At 43.0% G+C, this 27,653-nt stretch overlaps 1 protein-coding gene across 3 annotated transcripts; it reads left to right on the top strand.

Annotated features, from left to right (window-relative positions):
* Nucleotides 1–856: 856 nt before the first annotated feature.
* On the top strand, nucleotides 857–26,613 carry LOC110948941 (ephrin type-A receptor 4-A-like). Of its 3 annotated transcripts, none has more exons than XM_051952949.1 (19): nucleotides 864–1,212; nucleotides 1,920–1,987; nucleotides 4,548–4,745; nucleotides 5,014–5,124; nucleotides 5,525–5,879; nucleotides 14,798–14,953; nucleotides 15,685–16,206; nucleotides 17,757–17,881; nucleotides 18,020–18,179; nucleotides 18,283–18,394; nucleotides 19,207–19,265; nucleotides 19,475–19,588; nucleotides 19,698–19,883; nucleotides 19,960–20,021; nucleotides 20,941–21,150; nucleotides 21,518–21,694; nucleotides 23,830–24,032; nucleotides 24,196–24,381; nucleotides 25,616–26,613. In XM_051952949.1, the coding sequence occupies exons 1-19, from the start codon at nucleotides 1,056–1,058 to the stop codon at nucleotides 25,731–25,733; spliced, it is 3,279 nt and encodes a 1,092-aa protein (XP_051808909.1). In that variant the 5' UTR covers nucleotides 864–1,055; the 3' UTR covers nucleotides 25,734–26,613. The 3 variants fall into 3 exon arrangements, with proteins under 3 accessions (XP_051808911.1, XP_051808909.1, XP_051808910.1); XM_051952950.1 differs by having other exon boundaries at nucleotides 869–1,212; nucleotides 23,830–24,017; XM_051952951.1 differs by lacking the exon at nucleotides 25,616–26,613 and having other exon boundaries at nucleotides 857–1,212; nucleotides 24,196–24,385.
* Nucleotides 26,614–27,653: the final 1,040 nt, after the last annotated feature.

Here is a 27,653-nt window from a genome sequence, read left to right as displayed (position 1 = left end):
GAACATGTTTGTGTTGCACCTTTTGACGTTAAACTGAACAACAGATTGGGGGAAGCCACACTGGATCAATGTAAATGAAAGTACTCATCAAGCTGTGCCTCCATGGAAAGGGAGGCAGCGTGTAGGAGGACGGGTCAGGAGGCTCTTTGTTTGCCCCACCACACGACTGCACGAGACCTTTATGGTTGTGACTACACCTTGCATCAACTCCATCTACTTTATTTCTTATATCCATATGGGACTACAAAAGTATTTCAAACTGTAGGTGACAGATGGTGGGCGACTGATTGAAGCTGCCTGTCCTCATGTTAGCAGCTTTAAAATATCCTACTGCCTGCTATCTAATATCCCTCACCATCCATTGGGTCTCTCCTCCTTCTTCACCCAACAGCCATCAACAGGTGGCGCTGTAGTCACACTCTTCACTGCTGCTCAGGACAAAGAGCTTCCAGCAACCTCAAGCCCCAAATCAGGCTGTTCAGCTCTTTATCAGGAAATTGTGACACATTCATGTTTTGAAATGCATGTGACAGGCTGGGGATTTTTTTAAAGGGTGATGTTTTGTGACCACATGCCCGCTGGGGTTCTTTAGGTTATCAACTGCTAAATGCCACCTCTGACAGCGAGAATACAGAACTAATGCGTGCGTTTCCTCTATTATATTCCTGATTAGTGGGTTCAAAAGGGGGGCTCTGGTAAAATCTGGGAAAACATGTGTTCATTTTTACGAAGATTAAAGTTATAGTACAAACAGGAAAGAGTGCCTTTGTTTTCCTCAATATTTCAAACACAAGAGCCTCCAAATAATCATTCCAACAGACTGCAGCTATTTCCAAAATTCTTCTTCTCACTGTGGTCCACCTTCACTTGCCTTTTTAAGGAATATTAACAGTGTGGATGCACCACGCTGACACAGTACTGTATGTCATTTGGCTCATGTCATTTGAGTTACCATTAAGGGAAGCATCTGAGTGTGAGAGACCGCCCCAGTATCCGCTGCTGCATCCAACTCGCTTTCACACTTGGGTTCATTCACACACACTTTTCCCACCGGGATGGAGCCGCTTCAGCCAGCGCGCAGAGCCAACGGGGGACGCACACGCTTCCACTCGGTACACATGGCTGCGAATTTGTGGCGAACGTTCTCCACGTCCATCTGGATAATAACACTAGTTTCAAGTTCGAGGACGAGGATTTATCCGCCCAATGAAGGTAAGTAAGGAGGGAATGGTATCTCTCTCTGTGTGTTGGTGTGACACACAGTCGGGTTTTCCGCTGCCGCTGCCGCACGCTGGTGGAGACGCTGTGTGCGCTCCAGGCGCGTCCTAGGATGGAAAAGAGCAGAGCAGGGCAAATATACACGAATCTTGAACTGTCCAAAAAGTTGGATTTTGGGAATATTTCGCAGATGTTGATATGCGTACGTTTCCCTTGTAGAGTTGTGCCCTGAGGGAGTTCAGCTGCATGGTTTCTGTTTCTAGTTGTGGCACGAAATGTTTAGTTTTTTGGATACATCCACATGATATGGTCGCTGTACAGTTTAATGAAAAAGATGTTTTTATGACTATTAATTAACATTTGACCTTTCTAACTCATACTCTCTGGTTGTTTCTTTCTGTATAAATAATGCTTGATGCTGTCAAACCAGTGCAAAATTTATGTTTTCATAAATAATATAGATATATCTGACACTATATGTGAAAAAAGGACAGTTATTTCAAATCTACCTATATCAAATCAAGTGAATTTTATATTCTGCTAGTGCTATGACTGTCCCCAGATTATTGGTCACCTATTTAGTGGTGATCATGTGGTGAGGTGAAGTCACCTAACTTAATTTTCACTTCATAACATTTTTTTTAAACGCTTAAGGCAATTTCACTTAAACCACCTGCATTTGTGTATATTTGCAATTTTAGTGACACTGCTGGATACCAGGACAGTGCCAGGAGAACTGAAATGGGCAGCCAGTCCTTCAGAGGGAGGGGTGAGTGGGAGCTGCCTTTCTTTCTTTTTTTTTTTTTTTACAGATACGCTGTTTACAACCTGTTCTCTCTTTGGAAAACACACTCGCACACATGCACACACACGCTCAAACACACTTGGTCTGGAAACTGTAAATAATCATCCCACAGATTTTGAAATGTGCTGTTGTTCACCAAGCTTAAGTGCTAATATGAGATTGCTGGCTTTGTGTTTGGCACAAGTAAAGGCAGAAACCAGCTTGGTGGTGGGTGTCAATTTTTAGGGATTTTTACTACCATGCAGTTGCCAGAACGAATCCTGGAGATGTCTCTTTTATATTTTATCTCCTCAACTTTTGTACTTTCCGTCGTTGGTACATTGTGATCTGCCATCAGTACGCCCTCTCTCACTATCTTTTGCTCAGTGTCTCCCTCACCTCTTTGTTGGCTTAAGAGTTATTGCTGAACTTGACTCTTATTCCTTCACTCGCCATGCTCTCATTCGCTCACATGCTGCTTGATTGACAGGGTCCTGGTCTGCACGCACTGAGCTTTTGATTACAGGCACCCCACCACCTTCCTCATCCCTTAGCTACACACACATAGAGATACAAAACTCCATTTTTGTATGGTGGGGCAAGTGCAAAGCTTTCTCTTTTTTTTTTTTTTGCCTCTGACAGCTGTGATTTCTGTCTGCTGACAAAAACTCCAAAGGAGACTAGACAAGGATGTATCATACCCCGTGTCAGCTTTTATACAGCTGTCGTCCTCGATATACACTTAGCACACAAAGGCACAGCAACAACACACAAACACTCTCGATGCACAGCGACGTGGGTCTGTGCACATGCTCTTGCTCATGCATACCCGCTCTTACAAATACTGTACACAAAGAAACACCACAGAGCAGAGCAGTGCTGGATATTTGAGGCCAGTAGCCGGGTGGGTATTTGAGAATAAGAAAAGCCCTACTATTATGCAACTTTATTGCCAAATATGACCTCAGAACAGCACATTTCCAACATCAGATTGCCTTGGCAATAAAAAAAATGATCAAAATTATTGCAAAGAAACACAGAATTTACCTGAATGTGCATGAAAATAAAAACTGCATCGCAATTTCTTTGTGCAAACACACACATCGGTATTCATTTATCTGTAATAGGCCTGTATTTTAAGACTAAAATTGACTTCATGACATATCAATCAGGCCCAAGACACATTCAAACTCACACACAACCTCTCTGCTCCTAACGCACACACATCCTGTCATTCTCTGACTATCCCTTTCTTTTTCTCTCTGTGGACACGGTGCATTTAGTGTGTATACAGCTCTCACTAGTAGGGAGCGAGCAGATTATTATTCAGTGGCAATAAAAAGCCAATTTGGAGTTGGGAGGCTCAGCGGTCATTCGAAGGGTCACAGTACAAGGCAAATAATCGGCTCTATTGAGATGGATGGTGTAGCGAAGGTTGAGCCTGCTTCACTTGTATGGAAATGTGCCAGCAAAAACCTTGGAGTCGCCACAAATCTGAACCACTGTCCGCTGCAGAATATTGATGCAAGAATGAATGTTAGCCTGCGACGCTTCAAATGACAGCTGTGAATTAGAGGATGCACACCAGCATCTGAAATGTACTTTATGTTGGATTTGTTTGTATTTGTGAGGACAAAAAGTTCCTCAAGGGGACGGAAAAACACTGTTTTCCACAGTGGGCATGTTCAGCTGGTCACTACTAGTGTATCTGGGCATAGATTGAGTTTCAGCATTGAAGGGTGACACATTTGATGGCGACACATTAAACGGGGATCTCTGCGTCTTCCCTTGGGAAATTAATTTTCCTGCATTCTGGTGATTTTTTTATGCATTATTTTCTACATCAGTTTGTGCTGGAAATGTGTTTATGTAAAGGAAAACGCAAAGTGAAGGCACAAAGAGTAAATGCTAAATTGATTTTTCAAAATAAAAGTCATTTGCTTCTTAAATGTTTTTATGGTAGGTGTCAAATGCGTATGTTCTAAATGTTAAAAAGCACGTGGCACCTGCATTCCCCCTGTAATACCACCAACGTGTATATGACTGTGTTAAAGCTTGTATCTAGAAGGGCTAAAGAGTCATGTTTTGCAATAACTTTGAGTTCATGTCAGTACAGCAATGAAAGTCAACTTTGAGACATTTTAACATTGCTGCCAGCACAGTGGTCATTTAAGTGCACCTCCCAGTGGGGGCTGCTTTGTAAATCCTTCTTTGTTGGGGGAAACTTGAGCATCAATAACTTTTTATATGAAAAGTCTGCAAGATTACTACATAAAAAGTCACTCTTAAATTTTACATATCAAGGTTTCTCGAATAAGGAGAAGTTTTGAAAACCTGCTGTCAGTGCTTCTAACATGACAGTTTTCTGCATTTTACAATTGATACTATTGGCATGAACTAGCACCAGTGGTTCCCTGGAAAGTTGGAATTTAATCTAAATTTCTAGGAAAGGCATTGTAAAGCTGTAAAAATACCCAAATTGCTGTTAAGCATGCATGCAGTGTTGCCCTCAACTGTGTAGTGATACAAATGTGTGTATTTGAAGTGGGAAGAAGTGAGCATTATGGACGAGAAGAACATCCCCATCAGAACGTACCAGGTGTGTAACGTCCTAGAACCCAATCAGAACAACTGGCTGAGGACGGACTGGATCCCTCGGTCCGGCGCTCAGCGGGTCTATGTGGAAGTCAAGTTCACCCTGAGGGACTGTAACAGCCTGCCAGGAGTCACAGGCACCTGCAAGGTACATGAAAGCATGATTTATTAGAAGTTGGCAGAGCAAAGAGATCGCCGTTGAAAGCATTTCAGATGAAAGTTTGACTTCTTTAATGTGTTAACTGTAAATGGACAGACTGCTGCTAATGGACCTCATTATATGTTGTAGCTGCTGGTTGCTCAAGCATTAGCTGCACTTTGGCTCATTTTCATTTAGGAGAAAAGATGAGAGCCGATGATGATAAATAAACACCTCAGTGTTTCTGTTTTTGAAAAATTCCCCTCTTATCTTGTAGGAGACATTCAACCTGTACTACCATGAGTCAAACGAAGACAGAGAGAGCTACATCAAAGAGAGCAGCTTCATTAAGGTGGACACAGTGGCAGCAGATGAGAGCTTCACCCAGGTAACACCAAACGACTGAGTCAGGCTTTGTGTGCTTTATCCTCCCTCCTCCACTCGCTTTAATTTGCTCCTATCGGGAAAATACAACCCCCTGACACTTAGCTCTAATTTTTTTATTTGTTTTACAAGCACTTTTATCTCGGATGTCTATTTTGCCATCCGAGGAATGTTGGCAGGGTGCTTTTGCATGGTCTTTACTAGAATTACTCCTTATTTCAGTGTTGCAGGCACTAAAGCTCGTTTTACCTTTGCAATCAATAAAAGTTCATCTGAATGAGAGCCAACTGCTGAAAATGTGAAGATCAGCTGCGGTCCAACTGAAACTCGCAAATTGAATTAAAAAGGCCTGACATAGTTTATTGCACGTTTCATTAATGTGACTCCATTTTCCTTCCATTCAGGTCGACGTAGGAGACCGCATCATGAAATTAAACACCGAAGTGCGAGATGTAAAGGTCACGACCCGGAAGGGCTTCTACCTGGCCTTTCAGGATGTTGGCGCCTGCATCGCTTTGGTTTCTGTCAGAGTTTTCTACAAAACCTGTCCGCTCACCATTCGTAACCTGGCGACTTTTCCTGACACCGTTACCGGGGCCGACACTTCCTCCTTAGTGGAGGTCAGGGGGTCCTGTGTGAACCAGTCAGAAGAAAGAGAGGAGCCTAAAATGTACTGTGGCGCTGATGGAGAGTGGTTGGTTCCTATTGGTGGATGCTTCTGTAGCCCTGGATATGAAGAGAAGGGCGGCGCCTGTAAAGGTAAGTGATGAAGCGCACAACATTTAGCAAGCTACTCAGTAATGATGGAAAACATTTGGTTTGTGTAGTTGTTAGCACCTGCTTGATTTGTCTGTGGACTGTTTTAATTACTTTTGAGGAATATGTTTGGAAATTCTGTGTAAACTGGACACTCATAAGTTTGGCAGAGTTGAATCATGCTGTATTCAACAGATCAATGCCAATGGTTTAAAGTACTGGACTGAATTTGGGTTTTTGATGGCAGATAGGATTTTTTTGACAATAACACACACCCACACACGTTGGAGGAATAATTCAACATTTTGTGAAGTATGCTTATCCACTTTCTTGCCAAGAGTTAAGTTAAAAAAATAAAATAAAAAAACTGACACCATTCTGTCTGTCTGTTAAAAATGAAGCTGCAGCAAAGAGAGTTAGCCACGCTTTGCATTAAGAAGGGAAATGGGGGACCAGCTAATATGGCTCTGTCTAAAGGTAACAAAATCAGATTACTAACACCTTTCTACTGGTTACTTAGCAACCTTGTGGTGCTAAGAAAGCCTAGTGAAAGTGCTGTGTCCAGTCAAGAAGTAATATGTCATTTACACTTATTTTTCAGTAGAAATTAAACTAATAAAACTGTTGATCCAGGAGCTTTAGAGGTGGATTTTGGTAAAGGTGAGAGCCATCTCCAGTCTGCCTTAGCTAAAGTAAAAAGCCAGGTCATATTAATACGCTTCTCGGACCAACGCAGTTGCGTAGGTTCGACCCATCTGTAAGGGCCAGCCCACACCAGACACGTTTCCAGCCCTCCTTTGGACCACGCTCGATCTTTTCCAAACTGTAAACAGTATTTTTAAGTGTCAATAGAAGCTCTCAGGTCTCAGTGTGAGGTGTGCTGACATAACCGCAGCCATCTGGACAAAAATGTCTTTCTAGCACTTACAAATTTGGTCTGAACTTTACGGTAACGAGTATGCAAGCTGTTCACACCTCACTCACCAACATACATGCGGCCTGAATGACGTGTAATATTTGGATGGGACTGTTGTGATAGTGAAAGCTACTAAATGTGCGTGTTTGGGAGGCAAAGTTGGGTGATTGGAGGAGGGGGCGAAGAGGGACAACAGACTCGGTGGAGACACTTTTACAACATGGCTCGACTCCCTCTTTTCGGTCACACAACATTCAAACACACACAGATGGACGGAGACCAATACAGAGACAGGGGAGAAGGACTCACTGATCTGCTCCCTCGGTTTTATTTATGAAGCCTATCCCAGCAGGCTAATTGTGTAACAAACGGACCCATAATTCAAAGAGAAAAAGAGGAGGCGATGAGGGGGAGAAAGAGATGGACATAAAGAGAGGGATGCAGTTGGCGATAAAAAGGGAAAAAACATGTGACTTTTTTTCTATGCGAGGAGAACGGTAGCCAAAATACTCCATGTGACAAATGTCCTCTCAAACCTTCACCCGGCTTGCCCCGTTTGTTCCTGTTGAAAAGAGGAGGAGGTTTACGGGGTGGTCCCTGAGGCCTGAAAGATGTTCCTCCTCAACGAGATTTAGGAGAGACCCTTGACTCTGTTGAACCTCCAGCAGATGTGAAGTGCCATCTATCTATCTGCTGCTCCGGCCTCCGTCTCCTTCCGCTCTCGCTGCCTGTCAGGTTGTTGGCTGGGTGCAGCTGCCTGGGTGGAAATCCATCAAAGTCCTGGAAGCATACCGAATGGCGCTCGGGAAAAAACTCTGACCCTGCAGTGTTAGATAGACGGCGGAGTTCTTCTCTCATTTTTAAGTTCAAAATTCTCAGACAGAATAGAGGTGGGGGAGGGCAGAGCGGGAATGTGGGGAGACAGAGAGTAGAGATGTGTCAGTGAGGTCAAAAGATTCCTGGATCTTCACGTGCCTTCACCCAGCCAGCAGAACTAAGCTGGGATAGAGATACTTTTGATTTCACTTGGAGCGTTAAACACAGGGAAGAATAATTCATGCTTGCAAAGAATAGTTTAATGTTCTGGATAATGCATGAATTCACAGCTCCTAAACAACAAATAGTCAACACAACCCCCTACACAACTGCAACCTGTTGTTTTCGCACATTGCTTTTTCTTCAGGTTAACGAAATAGGCAATAGTTTTGTTTTTCGTGGGTTTTTAAGGGGGCTGGTATATTCTGTTACCTTTAAATGGAGACAGGCTAGCTACTTCCTCCATTTCCATTCTTTATATAAAAAAAAAACTAAGCTAACCTTCTTCTTGCCCTAGCGTTCTTTTCAAAGGGTAGTACAATGTGAAATATGGCAACTACTCACGCACATCATGCTGCAACTTCTTTTCCTGCTTGATAAATTTTGGATGAAATTGTCATTATTATTTTGTTTCCCAGACACATAGTTTGTCGACACACAGGCTCCACAAAAATAGGCGAGAAAGAGGAGAGAAACACCAAAAAGGAAGATTTGGTTGCAAAGAGACACCCAGTGTGAGCTGCATGAAAACATTTTTGGCTACAGAAAAGATGAAGTTGACCAAAAGCCAATACTTTGTCAGCAGTGTCTCACCATTGTTGCTGCTACACAAGGCAACACAATTAATTTGTTTGATCAACCAAAAAACATTTTAAAGCCACCACAAATATAGTTATTCAAGCTATCTGGTAAACATGTGTATGTTTTGCCATTCATAATATGCATTACGGGACAGGAAATGATCACATTGTCAGTTTTGTCCAGCATTGTTAGGCCTCAGTGGAAGCTGGTTCTCTTCTAGAAGCACAAAGTGGCTTTCATTTACTTTACTTTCAATATTCTTTAAAATTTATACTGATAAAGGAGAATTGTTGAACCAACTTTACTTAATTACTTGAATTGGTAACACATAATTGAATTAAATTAATCAAAAATAAGTTCACAAGTAATAATAAAGCCATTTGTTCAAGATATGTGTTTTTACTTAATTTGATTTCTCTCTCATAAACAGTTTGCACTGCTGTAGTTTAGTTTTAAAGAAAGACAGCCTGAAGTTTCCAAGTTTCTAACTTAAATATTTGCTTTTCCTAAACGTGCAAAAAGCAAAACATGATTTTGTCCCTAGACTTACCTTTTCTTTACTCTGTAGTCCTTCTCAAGGTGAACAGCAGCTGAGTTGCAACAAAAAAGTTTGAAGAAATGTGAATGTCATGAAGCCACAATGCTAAAGGAGCAGTGAGGCTCATTTTTCAGCCCTTTCTGAAACTAGAATATCAGTTTAAAGGGACAGTGTGTAACTTCAAGTTAACAGAATCCACAACAGGAAACTGAAATCACCAAAGCAGAAAGATTAGTGAAATTTATTTCAGCCCATACTTTACTCAACTACAGCTCAAAGAGACTTTTTACAGTGTAGCACAGCGTAAAACAAATTCAGACCTTGAATGTGAAACACCAGACAAATGCACAATAAAAGATATCATCAGGAACAGGTTCAGAAGTTCAGGCTTGTGAGTTGTGTAGAATCATTTTACGTGCTTGACGAAAATGCCATTTAAGATGCTGAAAATGTTTTGTAGTTATATATATCACCTGGTGAGATAGATTCTTATTTGAGTAAATATTATCTGCATAAACACTCTCAGATGGTTAATGCATTTTTGCATCGCCCCCAGAAACTCCTGTTGATTTGAACAGAAACAAGAGTCGACTTAGTTAAAGAAGTAAGATGTGAAAAGTTCATTTTGAGCATTGACACAGAGTAATAAGGATGGAGAGGATGAGAGCAGGAGCTCTGGAGAGGAAGAAGGGATTAGATGTTGAATACCGGTAGGTTGAAAGAAGGCCACTGACAGCAGAAGGCATCAATACAGAGCAGCCCCCTCCCCTGCTGAGGGTTCGTCACCGGGTGCAAAGGGGACGGGCAGAGAAACACAAGAGAGAGGGAACCCCCCCTCTTTTCTGAACCCCTGGTTAAGACCGAGGTCATGACTGAGCCTGATGAAGACGTCAAAAACTCTGACTGACAGCCACACACACACTCATACAAGAGAGAGTTTAGCTGCAGAGTGCGGGGTCATGACCGAGGTAGATGAAGACGTCAAAAGTTTGACAGCTGCGATCCGTCTGGGAGGATAGGAAACGAGGGAGGAGAGACAACAGAGAGAATGTGAAATGTGAACGGCTGGAGAGGCAGAATGAAAGAGGAGACTTCTGCTTTTTGTTTCACCGTCTCTCCACTGGCCTCCTTTTTTTTCTCCTGTCGTCTGATTCTCCTCCATTCTGCTCACTGCCTGGGAGGGTTGGAATGTTTCTGAGAAGCGACTGTGTTTGCCTCTGAGTGTGTGCGTGTCTGTGTTCCCCTCCGTCCAGAGCGATTTCATGGTTGTGCTTCTATCCAACGCACCTGCAGTGTCTCGTCAACAGCAGAAAGCATTTGGACGGAAAAGAGGGAGAGACGAGAGAGGCAGATAGCCACACTGAAAGAGAGGCGACAGAAAGAAAGAGTGAGCGGATGATAGAATGAGTGTGTAATCGTTGTATTCAGTCCCCTCTAATTATTGCATCGCATTTCTGGACTCTGGACATGTTGGTCTGCTGATTTGGAGTGTGTGCGTGCGTGCTGAAGGCGTGCACATGTGTGTACTGTATCTCTGATTTTCTGCCTAACAAAGCCCTCCCTCCAATATACTCACAGTTTGGAGTGCTGCCCAGGAATGCCTAGAGAAGAGTGTATTGGGGCAAATCAGTGAGGGAGGAGGAGTGTGTGCATGTGAGAGTGTTTTTGTGTGTATATGTGCAATGCATGGCAGGTGACATAGCAAGCAAAGACCCCGGAATGGCACGAGCAAGTGTGTGAAGTGAGCCAAACTCAGGTGGGGGGGAATGGTTTGCATTCCTTCATCACAATCAAACTGTGTGTGTGCCATTGTCTCCATCTCCCAGGTTGTTCCTAATGTAGAGGAGGTTCTGCCAGCTCCACCAGGCTGTCTGCAGCGCTCTGGCACCCGAACAAGCTCTGCTCTCTCCCTCTTTCTCTCTCTGTCTTGCTCTCATTATCCCTCCTTTCTCTTCTCCAACTCCTCTCCCTGATCCAGAGTCAGGGGGTTTGGGGGAGGGGGGGGGGGGGGGGGCTGCCGCTGCTGCCGCCGCTGCTGGTGGCAGCAGGGGGGTGGTGGATGATGTGTGTCTGATAGGGAGGGGAGTTATTGTTGTAGAGACCCTTTCACATGCTAATGCTCACACTGTTGGCTTTGGGCACACTCACAAACACACGCATTTCTCTTCAAACTGTGAATATTCAGATGTAGACAAACCTAAAGCTGTGTCTTCCACTGAGTGCATACCTCAGGTTTTAAATGCAAACGGTTTCAGATAAATTCAAACTTCATAGGAATGTCAGGGTGATTTTGAGGGCAGGCAGTCTGCTCAATGAATACATACAGTAGGGAAAAGATAAGGATCACATCTTATCTCGAGCATTTCTCCGGGCTTTAATTAAAAGGGGCACGACCCCTGTGATTAATAGTGTCCCTCCTTCTCGTGTGGCGGTCTATCAATCCGTCAATCCATCCGTCCCTCCTCCATCCATCACTCAGACAGGTGTCAGACTGGAGCAGTCAGGGGTACTTCCTCCATCTCCACCCCTCAGCTGGGAAGGAACAAGAGATGATGACAAATAACACAGGGGTCAAGGAGAATACACACACACACACACACACACACACACACACACACCCTTGCACTAACATGCATACGGTGTGCCAACGAGGCTCTTAGTTACGATTTGCAATGAGCCACATTTGCATTTTAGGTAGCAGAAGAATGCATATGCAAATGAAGACAATGCTGATAGTAATCAAAGGGCACCTTCCCCCCTCCAAGTATCTCTCCCTCCTCCTCTTCCTCACTTTGTCTTTTTCTGTTCACCTCTTTATCTCTCGCTCCTTGTCAGCCTTCTCCTCATGCCAGGCAACTCTCCCCATCCTTTCACGCTCTCTGTCACTTTCTCTTACTTGTCTCAAGGAGGCAAACAGCTGATTACAGTGTAATTATTGTCCCGTCTAACGGGCAGAATATTAATGCGCCTACCAGCCTTCACCTTATCTCATCAGTATGTGTGTCTGTGTCCGTAACCCTCCCATGTTGCCGGTGGAGCTCGGGCTCTTGCGGGGCCTTTCGGTAGCGTAGGGTTAATGTCGGGTTAATGACACCCTCATGAGCTCTTATTCCAGGTCACCGGCACTCACCACCACCAGCCCCCCCTCTGTAGAAAGCAGCACTAAAGACGGCACAAAAGGCTACAGAGAGGACTGAGAATAGAGACATGAGAGGGCGCTTAAGGAAGTTTAAAGCTTCAAATACTTGCTCCTTTCTTTTTCTTCCGCCTTCATTCTGTCCTCTGTGTTGGAGACCAGGATGGAGGATTGGGTGGGACAGAGACAAAGGCGGTGTGTTACCCCCCCACCTGGCAGAGTCTTGCTGAACCCTGAAATCAACTTCAGAGTTCTCAGCACTTTTCTCTCGCCTGTCTTCCCCACTCGTGACTTATTTACCTACGTTAATAATTGAAAACAAAGGAATGTGCAGAACAGCTGGAGACCGACAATACTGTATTTTATCTTGCATTTGATTGTGTCAGCTGCCACGATAAGATGAGTCAGTCGCCAGATGAAAGCCGCTCTTATCAGCCGTAAATGTGTTTATGAATTTACAGGTTTCGGGTGCACGGTTTTCAGCTGTGTTTGTGTGTGTGCGCGAACTCATTTGAATTGGTATCGATACGGAGCTTTGAATGGTGATAGCCGGCTTCAAAGCTATTCTCTTGGAGAGGAGAGGGATATGTGGAGATAAAGCAGGAGAGAGAGAGTTATCAGAGACACAAAGACAGACAAGTGGAGGTCGAGGAGGAAGTGCATAGGAAGCGAATGAGGGAGATTGTGAAATGTGAAAGGGAGGGCAAATGAGTGTGTGAAAGAGCAAATCTGTGGAGGCTCTCACAGATGGGGCAGGATGGTTGGTCTGAGTAGATTACAGAGGAGACTTCCTCCCTCTCATCTACTGATGAGAGAGTCATAAAGCATACTGACACACTCGAACACACACACACATCTACGCATCATTCCCACATTCCTATTCATTCCCACTGGGATGTCTTCATCTCCCTTGGAAATGTGAAAGAGTTAAAAAAAAGAGGGGAGAGCTAGGAGAGACGGTAGGATAGAAGGAGAATGAATAGGGTGTGATGATGAAAAAGAAGGTGTCGAGAAAAGGATGCAGCAGAAACAAATAAAGGATTTCCTTCTGAAATTAACGAGAGAGAGAGAGAAAAATTGCTCCAACCAGTCACGCTTTGCCATCTCTTTTGCTTCACCAGTGGATGTCAAGCAGTATAATTATGCACTCATTTATTGCATTGTTGCTCTGTCAATGCATGAACTCCTTGGTATACAGAGAGAAGATTTCTCTCCCTGTCTCTTTCTCTCTCACCCTCTCTCTTTCTCTGTTTCTCCTCTTTCATATATTTAAATGTCAATTATATTTGTGTGGGCTGCCGGCACTGTGGAGTTTTGATGTATTCAGTTCTAGTGTTTCTGGTTTCTGTGTGTGAGTGGGAGCTGATCAGTAAGTGTTCTTTTAGGTGTTTCTTTCTTTGCTCATCAAAATTAAAGATAAAAGAAGTCAAAGTGCTCCTCCTCCTCACTCTATATCTATTTCTCTCTTTAGACTTTTCTTTACAGTTGTTTGTCTTTGGATACAAACGCTGCCCAGAGAACAAAATATTCTGTGTGTGGATTTGCATGGTGTTCAGGCTGTCTGAGCAGTCAATACCAGAGACAACAAAGACTGTATCAAAGGTCAGGGCCTGACTGACCTGTAGCCAGTGTTGTCTGCATGGCTTGCAGCCTGCATTAGCTCTGCTTTATTGCTAGGAGTCTGTTAATCATTAATACTGTTTTAAAGTTGCCTGGCAGATCACCAAAACATGTAGTGTATATTCTTGATATTTCAAGCTAAGAGGCATTTTTTGTCTTCAGTGAGCATAATAAGCTTTCAGTATATTGTATTTCATGCAATGTGAGATGAAACTAGGGGTTTTGTACCTCCTTTTACCTCCATTTTCAGGATTTAGAAAATATAGCCTCCGATGGGAGACTTCAGCCAATCACAGAGGTTTTCACCCAGATCAGGTGAAAGACTTTAAAGAACAACAAAACAGTGGAAACAATCTGTGGTGGTGCAATGGGATAAACTGAGGACTCTCAGTCAGAACAGTTGGGGTTGAATCCTGTGGAATAAGTAAATGTTGATTTTCAGCTTCACTTTTTTTTTTTGCATATGCTGGTGCTCATCTGGTAGAAGGGCTTAGTATAGATAGGACAGCGAGGGAAGGAATACGGTATTCTTGCATTCTGGTGTATTTTATTTTTTATTTTCTGCAGTTATTGTTTGGCCTGTTCAAGATTTTCTGCTTTCTGCCGCTTTAACAAATGTGTTGATTTTTGAAAGCAACTTTGCTTGGCATCTTATCAGTGGGACAACATAAAACCAGAAGATGATTGTGCGCATTGTATGGGCCTGTACGCACACCAGCTGTACAAATCCCAAACAGATTCAGTTTAGTACCGCAAGAGACCAGGAAAACCAGACACTATTTGCATTTCGTCTAATTTCTTTGGCATTGTAACAATTAATCAATTATCACAACTGCTGCAGAAATGTTTCCTGCTAGTGGCTTAATTGTTTCAGCTCCGGTAAGACATCCATGATTGTTCCTGTATACATACAAGTGAAGCACAAAAACATAGCTAGACATTGCTCCATAGCACCACTAGTGGTCAAAACAGCCACATGGTGCCCTTTAATGAAGTGCCCTTTAGTATATCTTTCTGTAAACAGTGTGAGAGGTTCTTATCAAAATGTTCTGATACAGGTTTCAAGTGTCTTTTTTGTCCCCGTCTCTCTGCAGCCTGTTCTACTGGTTTCTATAAGGCCAAGTCTTCTGATGCTGGGTGCTTTAAGTGTCCTCCACACAGCCACTCGGTCAGAGACGGAGCAACCGTCTGCGACTGTCACTCTGGATTCTTCCGTGCCGATAGTGACCCTCCCTCCATGGCCTGTACCCGTAAGCACACACACAGAGACACACACACACACACACACACACACACACACACGCACACACACAGACACACACACACACACACACACACACACAGACACACACCTAGCTGTAAGATAATACAGAAGTAACAACACAGGCAATATGTGCATGATTTTTCCACAAATAAAAGCAAAACCACAGTCATTGTTTCCCAAACTCTCTATCTCCACCAAACAGCGGGAGACACAAACGTGTCTGAATGCCACCCCTGTTTCATGATCCCATTACTTATGACTAAGCCACCATCTACATCCTGTCTGGCAGTGATAACTAAAGACATTGAGGAATGAATAAATGTCCTCTCTCTCTCTCTTGCGCTCCCCGTCTCTCTCTCTCTAAGTCTGTGAGTAGGTTCTGTGTGACAGACTGGGAGACCTTGGTTTGTGTGTCTTAAACTTAATTATGCCTATATACAGCACATGGTTTCCTTGGCTTGGGAAAAATGAAAACACACTTACACACACATACACAGTCTCTGAGACACACACAAAAACATGCCACAGAAGAAAACATCCAACCCATCAAAAAGATCTTAGAACAGTATGATTTTCAGTCTAATGCCAGATGTCTACATTTCAAGCCCTGCCAAGAGCCCCTCCACCCCCAACTCACACCACATATACTTCCACTTTCCTTATGTGCAGTATATTGGTTTTGCTCATGCTTAAGCTCACCCCTCCTCTCTTCCTCAGAGCCGCCATCAGCCCCGCAGCAGCTCATCTCTGTGGTGAATGAGACCTCGGTGGTCCTGGAGTGGGCCCCCCCTCGCCGGTTGGGAGGCAGAAGTGACACCAGCTACAGTCTGGAGTGTCTCATCTGTCAAAGCGGGGGCCACAGTCAGACGGGTGGCAGAGCCCTCCCAAGGAATCGCAGTGTCTCCCTGCCCGAGGCCCAGCACGGTGGCCCAGCGATGCAGTCGAACCAAGGCATTGTGGGACCTGAAGTCCAGTTGGGCAGAGGAGTGTTCCAGAGCAGAGATTACCCCCGGATGGGCTCTGGCTCCATCTCCAGCTCTCAGCTCTGCCTGCCCTGCGGCTCTGACGTGCTCTTCTCTCCAGGCCAGACTGGCTTAAAGACCACCAGGGTGGTGGTGAGCGAGCTCCGGGCCCACACACACTATACCTTCATTGTCCACGCTCGCAATGGGGTTTCCCAGGCCAGCGGTGCAGGGGCGGCACAGAGCGTGTCGGTCAGCGTCACCACCAACCAAGCAGGTGAGAAGTGTTTGTGTGCGATTAATGTGTTTGTCAGATTGTTGACTGTAGCAGTAACACAAAATGTGCTTATAGATGTTGTCGGTAAGTGGGTCAGCACAACGCAAAACTGCTGGTGGGAGCACAAGGGCCTGCAGGGAAGCAAGGTCCCAAGAGGACTGTTTGAAACTGTAGAAGCATGATGTGTACAAGCTCTGTATGTAGATGTAGATGCACATAATGAAGGTAGTATCAGCGATAAAACACTTCAAAATCAGCTTTTCATTAAAAAAAAATGTATTTGGGATACATATTATTTTGCTGTAATCTCTTTCCGTTATGTTTTTGGAGCTTTCTTGTGTGTCTGTTTTTAAAATCTAGTCCAGAATGAATTGGAATTGTTGTCAGACACAATTGATGCAAAAATGACCATTAGAAGGCAGTTTTGTATTCAAATATGTTACGCATTCGCTTTTGATTGTATTGCTTTTATAGTACTTTGATGGCTTGTCTTAGAAGAAAATGATCATGTCTATAATAATGAACATGTCTATAATAGAATCAGTAAAACTACTAGTTTAGTCTAAGTTGCTAGTGTAGCGACACGACTCCATGATGCTTCTCCTGCTTCCTGTCAGCTAGAAACTCTTGCTTGTACTATGACTGTAATAGTTGCCATAGTTATTACTCTGTCCTCCTACACCTAACAACAGCTGAATTAATTATAGGGGTGTTCTCGAGAGGATGCCAGAAAGCATTCTGGAAAATGGAAATCACTCCCTTAAATACAAATAAGACATAGATGGTTGAAGTTAAAGCAGATACAATAAAAAGTAAATTGTAACATTCAATCACGAAATGACTGAACAGCATATCGTTGACACTTGACAGCGCTGGTGTACCTACGGGTGGGATTTTCCTTGTCCCAGCGTTTAATCGCGGAAGTATCTGAAAAATCACCCACATTTTATGAAGTGTTTCATTTTGCTTGTGAAGGTGTCAGCTTGTGTGTGGCGTTCCTCGCACATGCTCTCCATTAGTTTTCAGCGAGTGCATGTTTTTTTTTTCTTTTGCATGCTGTTACATCTCAACTGTCATTGCTTTAAGTCTTTATGGTGGCATTTAGAAACCGGCACACCTGCTTAGTTGTGGGTGCCCCGGGGAAATAACTTAGCTGTGTGCGCACAGCGTGAGAGCGTGCCTGGGAAGTGTCAAGCCCAACCTGCACTACCATATGGCCCGATATCATATGAACAGCCACAAAGGAGGACAAACACGGATAAAAGGAGGGAAAATTGAGGGCTGTAAGAGGAGAGAGCATTGAGAATGAGGCTTGTCTCCACTGAATATGAAGGAATGAGATGTAGGTCAGTTCTCAGGTGCACTGGGTCAATGGGATTGTTGATAAACAGGCTCTATACATCTGCTTTAACTGAATTCAGCGCTGTGAAGCTATCAAAGATGTTATCTTAAAGGCAGAATTATAGAATCTAGAGCATAAACAGCCAGACTACATGCAAGTTACACTATTGTCATTCTATTATCTCTCATCATGTGCCTCTCCCTCTCAGCTCCCTCTCCAGTGTCATCCATTCTTGCCATTGATGTCACCAGACACAGCTTGTCGTTGTCGTGGCAACAGCCGGATCGACCCAACGGGGTCATCCTGGAATACGAGGTCAAGTTCTATGAAAAGGTGAGTTGCCGGCAGGTTAATGCAGCTCAGGCAGTTTGTCTGGAATGTCAATATGTTGGTACGCTGTTTGTATTTCACCGATGGCAACGCTGGATTTGCATTGAAAAGAGACCCCCTCTTTGTGTCCCGTCTAATCAGGATCAGAAGGAGAGGTCCTACCGCATAATGAGGACCTTCTCTCGGAGCGTCGATGTCACGGGCCTCAACCCCCTCACCGTGTACGTGTTTCATGTGCGCGCTCGCACGGCTGCTGGATACGGAGAGTTCAGCGCTCCGTTTGAGTTCTCCACCAATTCAGGTATTCACACTGTAAAGTTCAGCAGCTGCAGAGCATGCATTAAAGTTTCTGTGCAGACGTTATCAGATTTATGGTTGGTGACTTCTGTGTCCTTCCTCGTTAGATCCCTTCCCTCTGATTGGAGAGGGAGTTAACTCTGCCTTCCTGCTGCTGTCTGTCAGCGGGGTTGGAATTTTACTGCTGATATCTGCAGCTGTCTTCATCATTAGTCGCAGGTATAAACACATAAACACACCCACACAAACACATACACAAATATAAAAGGACCCATACGGGCAGGCACCTATAGACATGTGAGGTTGGCTTGAGGTTTTCCATCAGTGCATCACTGACGCAAACATGTGTGCGGCTTCTGTCTTAACTACAGCTATTTGACCAAACTGCCACAGTGCGCACAAACAACAAACACACACACACACAGTTCCCCTGCTATTGTGCCACTAAATAATGTGTGTGTGTTACCTGGAGCTTTTAAAGGGGATTAGAGTGGAGACAGTGATAATCCCTTTGTCCCTGACTTGTCATTACTGTCTCTTCAGCAGCACAGCTTGCATGTCAGCTTCCGCTGCCGTGCACGCTCACAAGCATGCGCTGGTGCCCACAGACACACACACATTCACACACACACACACATCCACACCCCTGCTCAGCCACAAAGGTGTTTTTGACAGTTTCTTTGTTTAATGGAAAACACCTTTTATCTTGCGCTACCTGAGGCATCGCCCCTCCTCCCTCTCTCCCTTTAAATGCTTTCATCTGGTCGTTCTGTGCTTCCCTGCAGCCTCTGTTCTCATTGTCACTGCTTTCTATTGCGGCAAATCCTTAGAAACCCCAAAGAAGGCACAGGCCTGCTAGAAAAGAAACACCCAAAGTTGAAAACAATATGACAAATATGCCCCTTTGTCAGTGCGTCTAACTGTAAAAATCACAACAAAAACAGGAAAGTGAACAAGAAATTATTGCACGGATGTTGTCACTTGTCTTTTTTTATCTGCGTGTTAAATCTCCATCATTTGCGTCTCATCAGGAGGAGCAAGTACAGCAAAACAAAGCAGGACTCTGAGGAGGAGAAACATCTAAACCCAGGTACTGCACATGCACTCACAGAGAGACAGATGGACGCTCATTTTCCTTCCCTTCCCTCAGATCCACCTGCACATATCTTATACACATACTGCCAAAGACATTTACATAACATATGCAGTTATACAACTCATATTTCTCACCCACCTCTGCGTTTCTTCTTCTCCTCCCTCATTTCTCTTTCCTCTCTCGCCTTCCCTCAACGGCGGCAGGAGTCAAAATCTACGTGGACCCGTTCACCTATGAGGACCCCGATCAGGCCATCCATGAGTTTGCCAAAGAGATTGATGTTAGCAGCATTCACATTGAAAAGGTTATTGGCATGGGTAAGCCTGGCACTGGAGCTCACACACACACACACACACAGACACACACATAAACCCACACACACATGCTTCGTTGGCGCTGACGCTGCTGTTTGCTCCGTGTGTGTAGGAGAGTTTGGGGAGGTGTGCAGTGGTCGGCTTCGTGTTCAGGGAAAGAGGGAGATCTACGTGGCCATCAAGAGTCTGAAGGCGGGATACTCGGACAAACAGAGACGAGACTTTTTATCTGAGGCCTCCATCATGGGGCAGTTCGACCACCCCAACATCATCAGGCTGGAGGGTGTCGTTACAAGATGTGAGTTGTGCTTGGGTTACTTACTTAATGTGCAAGATACAGTTGAATATTTTATTATAACTATGTATCTGTTTAGGCAAGCCATTGATGATCATCACAGAATACATGGAAAATGGATCCCTGGATGCATTTCTTCGGGTATGTTCTTTGTGTTAAGCTGCCCTACATCTTCTCTGTAATGTAATATCTCAAGAGCAGCAAAAGCAAATTTATTAGGCTTTTTATTTAATTAGGTTTTTGTGGTCAGAGGTCAAAAATAACGGTTACCTTGACCTCACATTACCGCTAATTTAATTTCTTCAAAATCTTCTCTTTAAAAAAATCTCACCAGAAACGTCACAGGAGAAAGATTGTTCTTGCATTGTTTTACAACATACTCTCCTTTAACAGGGAGATGTTGAAGCTTCACTATGAATTCGTGGAGGACAGTCTCCTCTTTCAGCCTCCAGATACTCCTCAACAGCATGCATGACCTTTTCATCACTCTGAAAATAGTGGTCGTGCAAATGCGATTTCAGTTTCAGAAAGAGATAGAAGTCAGACAGTGCAGGTCCGGGCACTGAGATGCATGGAGCAACAGTTCAAAGTCACATTTAGCTGCTTCTGCCCCCTGTGCTGTGTGGACGAGCACATTGCCCTGGAGCAACAGCAGCCAGCTTGAACTTTTCTCTCCTTTTTTTCCTTGATTGCTTCATACATTTTAGCTTTTGTAGACAGTGATAGAAGGCTTTGTGGTATACAGTTGTGCCCCAAAATGGGAGTTATGCCATTTGTTTCCAGATGTGGTGAGAACTTTTTGAAGTACCCTTGTGTTTACATGACATTGTGTGAGTTGGATAATGGTGAATGTACATTGCTAGAAGGTGGAGGCAAGCAACCACGAGGCAGTGAATCTAGTTTTCTGTTTTTGAAACAAACAAAAATCCAGATCTGTGTTGTGTTTTTGAAAAATGTGCTGACAGCAAACTAAATCTCAGTCAAAACGCAGTCACTCGTGACTGTTCTGTGGGTGTCCTTATTAACCTGCCACTCTGTCACTGAAACTTTGACATTTCAGAAACACGACGGCCAGTTCACAGTGATCCAGCTGGTCGGCATGCTGCGGGGCATCGCCTCAGGTATGAAGTACCTGTCAGACATGAGCTACGTTCACCGAGACCTGGCAGCACGAAACATCCTGGTCAACAGCAACCTGGTGTGCAAAGTGTCTGACTTTGGCCTGAGCCGAGTTCTGGAGGACGATCCAGAGGCCGCCTACACGACAAGGGTAAGACACATGCAGAGGTAGTCTAAACTGGATGTGAGCATACAGACAAAATCTTTTGCTTTTGTGATAAACCTGATTGCAAATTTATTATTCTTTATCACTTATATTAAGTATTTACTGGCTACTTATGTGCTATCACAGCTTCAGTTCACACATTTATTTCTGCTAAAGCTCCATGACTAACTGAAAACACATTTATTGCAGAATAAATACATAGAGATCCTGTAAAGACTCAAGCCTAGAACTGGAATTTTTGGATGTGCAGATGTTTATTTTCCCAATTATATAAGTGAACCTGCGAATCAATAAATGAAATCCCTTAAGTCAACTGTTCAATGAACCAGTGTGACTGTTGCTGTTGTTTTAGGAGGCCACTGGGACTTATCTCTCCCCCGGAGGGAAGATCCCCATCAGGTGGACGGCTCCAGAGGCTATAACCTACAGAAAGTTCACCACGGCCAGCGATGTGTGGAGTTACGGTATCGTCATGTGGGAGGTGGTTTCATACGGAGAGAGACCCTACTGGGACATGAACAACCAGGATGTGAGTAATTTTGATGCCATCTAACCTTTGAGATGTCTCATAGACAAAAGAATGAGCTGTTTCTTGAAAAATTGGATCATCTTTACACTAACACCTTAATTTTTCTTAAATAAGTGGTTTATATAAGATGCTCAATTGATTTTTGAGTGTGCTTAAAAGCTGCCTGTGTGACTGGATGTGTGGTCGCCCCCATGTAATTCCTTGCAAAGCGTACTGAAAAAAGACAATACGTATTAAATTTTATCATAGATTTAAAGAGACACACTGAACCCATCAGGCTCCCTTGCATAAACAGCTGTTAGTATTCTCTGAACTCTCAGACATGAGCATGAATATTAATTAGAATTACTCTTAAATGTAAGTTTTGTTCTGTGACTTTCTGCAGGAGTCAAGTAAAACTTCTGTCTGCTCCACAAATTGGACGTAAATTAATCTAATTAAAATAACCAAATAAATGAAATAGGCGCTGCTTCTTCAGCATATTCTGATATTCTAAACTCCTCTGCGTTCTGACCCAGTGTCTTTGACCTTCGTACTGCTTGAAAATGTGCAAATTTTGCTTTGAAATCTTCCAGTGGAAGGGCAGCAAGCCAAGGTTTAGTTCTCCAATCACGGGACATTTTATTGAAGATAAATATTTAGACTTTAGGGAATCTGCTGCTTAGTGTTATCCTCAGACAAGCACACACAGTTTATTAAATTAAGGGTGAGTTAGTGATTTTTTTTTTTGTCTGTTTTGAACTGTTACTGAGATCTGAGAGAAAAATCCAGTTTCAGAGCTAATTTGCTGTGTGAGCAATTTCTTTGCTATCAAAGCTTCTTCAGTTTGATGAGGTCAAAGAGCCAGTCTGGAATGGATTATGGAAATTTTGGATTGATCTCATGCGCAGTAAATAACTCCTCTGGTGGGCCGTTCCGTGGACATGTTGCATATCATATTTTTTTTCTTCTTTTTTATTTGAACAGGCAGAGCTGCTCTTTTTTTTTAGCTTATTTGTTTTAGTAAAACACTGGAGTAAGACTTTTTACAACCAAATACGAGTGAAGTGTCTTTAAATCTCTTTTTTTGCGTAACTCCTCAGCTGTGCCACAGATACATGCTAGATACCAAAACTGATTCTGAGTATGTAGGATTTTCTTTTTGGGAAAGTTTTATCAAATCTGCTTGATTTCTGAGCGTGCTGCAGATGTACATTACGGGTCCACAGCACACACAGGAAGCAGTGGAGCTGCGCACAGCTGCAAAAAATTAAAATCAATTGCAGTTGGTGGTGACACAACTCCGGGAAGATGTTGGAAAACAACAAGAAAGTAATAAATCTTAAGGAAAAGTTTTTGCTGTCTTTCGTTGAACTTTAATTGGCAGTGGCAGTTGTGTTTGCTGGTGGATGATTTTCATTATCTACTGTACAAAACTATGGCATACACTGATGTGAAAAGAGTGTGCTGTGACAGTAAGGAGCATGCACTCCAGCACAGTATGCTTTTTTGATTTCTTTCATTTTTTTGAATGTCTTCTCAGTGGATAAAAAAAACTTTGGTGATTCTCTGCTTTTTTCTTTTGGAGCAACTAGCAAGTTAAAGTTTATACTTTTGATCCAAATTAGTAAATTTTACTGGGAAATCATCTGAAAATAAGAACATTATACATACTAAATGTCTGCAGTTCTAGCGTTTACATTGTCGCTCGGGAGATTTTAACATGTCAACAGCTCAAAACAGAACTGTGTGCATTTTGTGTCGTGCTAACATTTATCAGATGAGGATTTATAAAATCTATGAATATAGTCTGATAAAAATTTAACCCCTTGATGCCCAAATTTAATTACAATCAAACAAAATCAAAATTTTTTGTGTGATTTTGCTTTCAAGCTGATGCTAAAATAAGTGGAGATTGTTCATTTATTCATTAAACATAGAACATAGACATATAATAATAACAGATATATAATAAGTAGGTCCCTCCAGAAACCAGTGCTTGCAAAAGCTTCCGAGGTACGAATTGAATATGCACAAACCAGCATTGGGAGAATGGATACGCTATCTCAGATGCAATCTGAATGAAAGTGGTATGATGCCAGTTTGTGACAATAGGCATCAAGGGGTTAAAACCTTCACTTGTGTTACTCTTTTAGGTGATTAAAGCAATAGAGGAGGGTTACCGTCTGCCTGCTCCTATGGACTGTCCTGTGGTGCTGCACCAGCTCATGTTGGACTGTTGGGAGAGAGAGCGAGCAGAGAGACCCACCTTCAGCCAGATACTCAACATGTTGGATAAACTCATTCGCAACCCTGGGACTCTGCGTCGGACAGGAGGGGACAGGTACATTATGCACATGTAAGCCCAACTACAAGGGGACAAACACATGGATTGCCACATTCATACCATGCTGGCATCCACACTATATTCATTATTCTGTTTACATGCACTGCTTACCTTTAATCGTGACTCCACACTGTTTCAGTACGCTTCAACCTGCTGTCTCTTTCTGCATTTACAGAGCTGCAGGGACCATGTTGGAGTCGGGGATGGGTTCAGAGGTGTGTGTGTCGGTCTTACCGGAGGTGTGTGTGCCGGAGTGGTCGGTATGTGAGTGGCTGCAGTCCATCGGCTTGGAGAGGTACAGAGACACCCTTGCAGCAGCAGGTTACACCAGCCTTGACAGCCTCCTGGCTCTCACACACCAGTAAGTGCACCTTCGTGTGAAAATGGATTGAAGTGAGAGTCAGTCATGCATTTACTCATCAAATTTCTCTGTGCTGCTTTTACTCAGTAATCATGCTTGAGTTAAAACTACTACCAAAAGTTACTTGATATGTTAGAATCAAAATTCAGGATCATGAAAATGGGGAAAATCTTACTATTTTATCTATGTAATGCAGAGATAAAGTCCTGATGCCTTTGCTGCATTTTAATTTTAGCCTTTTCACTATTTTTACTGCTCTCTCAGAAACATGAGTGCTGTTCAGTCCTTGTCTGTTCTTATTGTTTTCGCTGAAGTTGCCTACTGAAGTGTAAACAACTTTCTTGGAAGTGTTCATGAAAGGCCACTGAAGACTGAAATATTACATAATCTTATTGTGCTGTTACTTTAAATTGGGTTTCTCACATCTGGAATAGAATCTGAAATATTCTGGTTTCACTTTGAGTCTTGAGGACATTAACACCGACCGTGTGTCGCATTACGGCATCACATAAATGATGTTAAAGGGGTTAGAAATATACTGTATCTGAGATGTGTTTTTGTTTTTGTTTTTTTCACCTTATAGCATTTGAATTAGTTTAAAATTCCTTCACTCCTATTACCTCACAAAAACAAGCCATGGTATTATTACATTGTTAAATCCTATTTAAAAGAAAACGTGTTAAAAGTTCTCCTGAAGAAACCAGCAAATTTAGTTAAAAATGTAGACTATGACCATTTCCCAATGTTGCTCATTTATTAGTACGCACTAGGCAAACATTAACTAAATTCCTCTTTGCAGATATACTATAAAAATTATTGCCAACTCGTTAAGTCTATTTTCAAGTCACTGAGCATGCTTGTGGTTTCTTCTTTGCATTGCTTTCCTTTGTTGCTTTACTCTTTTATGTGTTTTAATAGCTCTGATAGACAATGGGCCTCTATAGCCGAAAGGCATGAAGTATATTAGGATGCACAAATATCTCAAATTATGGCTGCAGCTGAATTGGTGTAGAGGGCTGGCTTGTAATCATCAGGTGGTTCAGATCCGGAACCCCAAATAGCTCCTTATGTAAGCGTATGGGGAAGTCTGCAAGTCATTTTGGATGAAAGTGTCTGGCAATTTTCATGAAATTGGTGGTGAAACCCACAAAAATAGCACCTGGGTTTATCCTTTAAACACTGCATGGTGTGCCTCGGTGTGTCTGAATATATACCTTTGTCTGTGCCCCCGCAGGGAGATGGACAGACTTGGAATAATCACACCGTCACATCAGGACATACTAATTGCCAGTGTGCAGCAAGAAGTGCTGTCTCAGATGCAACACATGCAACACTCGATGGTTCCGGTCTGAGCTGGCGAACAGATACAAAAACCTGTTTTTGAGAAGAGTTTCATTTACCTCATCTGTGCACTTTAGAGGGACTTTTCACCAGTGGAAATACAAGGAGCCGAGGAAAGTAAGAATACAAAGTGACAAGAAGAAGAATAAGAAGAAGAGAGAAAAGCAGCACTTTTGTGAACTTCCATCCTGTGGAGTTTTCTATAAACCATGATCTGGACGTGGCCACAGCTAAGGTTGAGCTACTGAGAGCTGAGAGCGACGCCTCATCCTCCTATCCAGTTCTATTTTTTCCCTTGTTTTCTTATCTGTTTCGTGAAGGCTGACACGTGCATAAGCAGAATGGCTTCCAACATTTTTTTTTTCTTTTGCTGCTTTGTGCTTGACTTGAATAAACTGTGTTTGCTCGTACGTCTGTGCGTGCGTGTGTGTGTGCGTGTGTGCAGTACGTGTGTATGTGTGTAGCGTGAATGCATCCAACATGGAATCTCCCTTGTTAAGATGTCAGCTTTTGAATAATCTTTGAATAATCTTAATATGCAACGTTAAAGAGAGTGGGAGGAGCCAGACAGAATGTATCATTACAAGCTCTTAATAGTTTCATACTGGAGGATCATGCTAACAAACTGTATGATTTGCTTATGTTTAGTTTTTTTAATTTTGAATTATATGAAGTATTGTTTCTGTTAAATTAGACATTTAGATTAGAACGTCCTCCATCGGTGTCTGTGTATGCGTCTGTTGTTGAATGCTAAAAGTTAGCTACATGAAGCATTTTGTTTATTTATGGTCCTTTTTCTATCTAGTTTGTACATTGTAAAATAGAAACACTGAGGAGATATTGTAATGAGTGCCATATTGCATTGCAATAAATGCCAAACCCATCCATGTATGTAGGTTTTAATTTTGCTTGAAAAGCAGCATTTGTGCTGTGGTGTATTTAATGTGCACCATATACTGTAATTAGTTAATCAAATGGTGCTGTGAGAGCTCTATGTTTATCGTTTCTGAGTTTGGCAGAAGAAAGTGTCCCCTGTGAAAGTTGAGACTTAGTCAGAGGTGGCTGTAACAAGGAAAACAACTCCAGAAGAACGCCCAGCTGAAATGCTGCTGGTGTAATCACACATAGTGTTGGGTTGGAGTGTGTGTGAAAGAGAGAACCGACACAGAGAGAGCGGAAGAAGAAAGCGACGGGAGGAAAAAAACTGGAGAGCAGAAAGAGAGCCTGAATTAAAAGGAGAGAAAATTAAGAGTGGGCTGTCACCACGAGCGTCTGTGTGGCATCATGTTTTTTGTCAGCTAAATTGGGCTGAGTTTGCAGTGCAAACTTGTCGAATCAGCAAACATCTGTCTCCCACTACACTGCCATACACACATAATTTATGTAAATATATATATATATAGCATATGTGTATATATATATATTATATATACACACACAGACACACTCACACACCAGACACTAGGGAGTTGATTGGAGGAAGCCTTTGATATATAAAGGAAGAGAAGATATGATCTGGGTGCTGGCACAAATGTCAATGTTTTTCCAGCCTAATGAGAGTTCCCTGCGTACACACAAGTGAGAACACACACGCACACACATACGACCCCCTGCCTCCCTCTCAATACCTCCAAATCGCACACAGCAAACAAAATGCTGATGGTGGTTAATGAGGCAGATGCCTCTGAGTAAGACACAGAAAGAGAGAGAGAGTTGACAGAGTCGTCTTGGCTCGGGGCAATGAAACACGCAGCTTCTGTCGAATAATGAGGCACTGACACTACATTTAGCAGGTAGCCTTTACTGATGATGCATCAACACACAGCGCTTTTTGAAAAATAATAGAATAGCAGGCATAAAATGCAGCCAAACAGAGGATAAAGTCACTGTTTTGTGTGGCTTTAGACTAAGCTGGTAGCGTGGCTCTGTGG

Source organism: Acanthochromis polyacanthus, chromosome 9, assembly GCF_021347895.1.
Source record: "Acanthochromis polyacanthus isolate Apoly-LR-REF ecotype Palm Island chromosome 9, KAUST_Apoly_ChrSc, whole genome shotgun sequence".
NCBI classification, from domain to species: domain Eukaryota; kingdom Metazoa; phylum Chordata; class Actinopteri; family Pomacentridae; genus Acanthochromis; species Acanthochromis polyacanthus.
The sequence above is the reverse complement of the archived record's forward strand: the minus strand, read 5'-3'. Positions and strand labels throughout refer to the sequence as shown.

Bases quoted from the DNA above. Each gene is read 5' to 3' on its own strand.
- LOC110948941 (XM_051952949.1), top strand. From the start codon at position 1,056: ATGGAGCCGCTTCAGCCAGCGCGCAGAGCCAACGGGGGACGCACACGC. The intron at 21,151-21,517 runs GTAAGACACATG...CTGTTGTTTTAG, and splicing joins AGGCCGCCTACACGACAAGG to GAGGCCACTGGGACTTATCT. The intron at 21,695-23,829 runs GTGAGTAATTTT...TTACTCTTTTAG, and splicing joins GGGACATGAACAACCAGGAT to GTGATTAAAGCAATAGAGGA.